Source organism: Haplochromis burtoni, unplaced genomic scaffold, assembly GCF_018398535.1.
Source record: "Haplochromis burtoni strain Fernald_Lab_line unplaced genomic scaffold, NCSU_Asbu1 Contig_601, whole genome shotgun sequence".
NCBI lineage: Eukaryota > Metazoa > Chordata > Actinopteri > Cichliformes > Cichlidae > Haplochromis > Haplochromis burtoni.
The window spans coordinates 48,390-49,775 of record NW_024582962.1 but is presented as its reverse complement, the minus strand read 5'-3'; the positions used below and the strand labels follow the sequence as shown (position 1 = coordinate 49,775).

Genomic DNA, 1,386 nt, shown 5'->3' with positions numbered 1-1,386 from the left:
TGTGTGTTATACTTGTATAACTATGCATGTGACAAATAAAGAACCTTGAACCTTGAACCTCCCTACTTCCACAACATCGATTGCTACTTCCTCTTGTTCCCTTAGGTCTTTGTCCACCATTCACCTTATTGTTCCCTCTGCCTGTCTCACCATTCTGGTGCTGTGCTGAGGTGTTTTATGGCATGTATTACATCACCGCTCAGTAAAGGAACTAACAGGAGTAATATCCCACGTCTGCGTTGACCGTCAGCCTGCCGATGTCATACGTATCGATCATGTTGGTGTCCCACTTCTTCCGGTAGCTGGTGTCATGGAGGACGTCGTACAATGTCTCTGCTGTCACGTCCTTACAGACTATCCTCATCTGAGGCACAGAAAGAGAGAGGGAGAGAGTCAGGCAGAGGTTAGGACCGATCACGCTCAACTCTTACCACCAGTTTCCATGATGGTGTACTGTGACATTTAGATGTGCCATGGGATTGTATTACTTGAACTCTGCAACTGCATGAAATGTTAGAAACATACATATGTTGGGATTGTAGGAGGAAGACGGGGAACCCAGAGGGAACCCACAGTGATAACTCCTAAGAAAAAAGTTCATGACTTTGAGTCACCTGGTGTCCAGGTTTTCCCTGGTAGTGCTATCTTTAAGGGGAGGGTGTGATGACCCATGAAACAGCAGGTGTGCTGTGTTCTACAGGAGCTGATTGGAGTGCTGCATGAGCTACATCCACACTGAGTTTCTTCAGTGGAACAGCCTGTCTTGGAGATTCTTTACACCCTTCAGTGCTTCCCAGCACAGGATTATCCCGTACTCACAGGAGCACGCTGCTCATGATGAAGAAGGGAGGTCTAGCTCAGCTATTGAGGAAGCAAATATAATACAATCTTATTCCCTTGCCACCAATATTCATGGCTAATGTGCAGTCTGAGGAGTAAATGAACTGCATTTGAATGTCACACATTTATGTGACTTCAGGGATACATGTCTAATTGCATTCACAGAGACTCACAGATCTGTTAGCTGATAAAATTCTTAAACTGTTTAAACTTGATTTTAAACCTGTGGGTTAAATTTTAGACTCTTTAACTAACAGGTCTCCGTGGGTGAGAGTCAGCATCTGTTTTTCTAATCAGCTGAATTCTTCTATTGGGTCACCACAGGGATGTTGTCTCTCTCCCCTACCATATATTTTATACACTAATGATTGTCGTAGTACACAGGCTAACAGGCATTGTAAGCCTCCTCCAGGGTGAAGAGTACAGGGAGTGCAGAATTATTAGGAAAGTTGTATTTTTGAGGAATAATTTTATTATTGAACAACAACCATGTTCTCAATGAACCCAAAAAACTCATTAATATCAAAGCTGAATGTTTTTGGAAGT

The 1,386-nt window shown here is 43.1% G+C and overlaps 1 protein-coding gene across 1 annotated transcript in view; it reads right to left on the bottom strand.

Annotated features, from left to right (window-relative positions):
• stard15 (StAR-related lipid transfer (START) domain containing 15) overlaps positions 1-1,386 on the bottom strand; it is a 21,154-nt gene that overhangs the window by 5,056 nt on the left and 14,712 nt on the right. Inside the window, exon 2 of the mRNA XM_005948638.3 lies at positions 217-364. Within this exon, the coding sequence (XP_005948700.1) occupies positions 217-364 (148 nt within the window). The remainder of the gene's footprint in view (positions 1-216; positions 365-1,386) is intronic.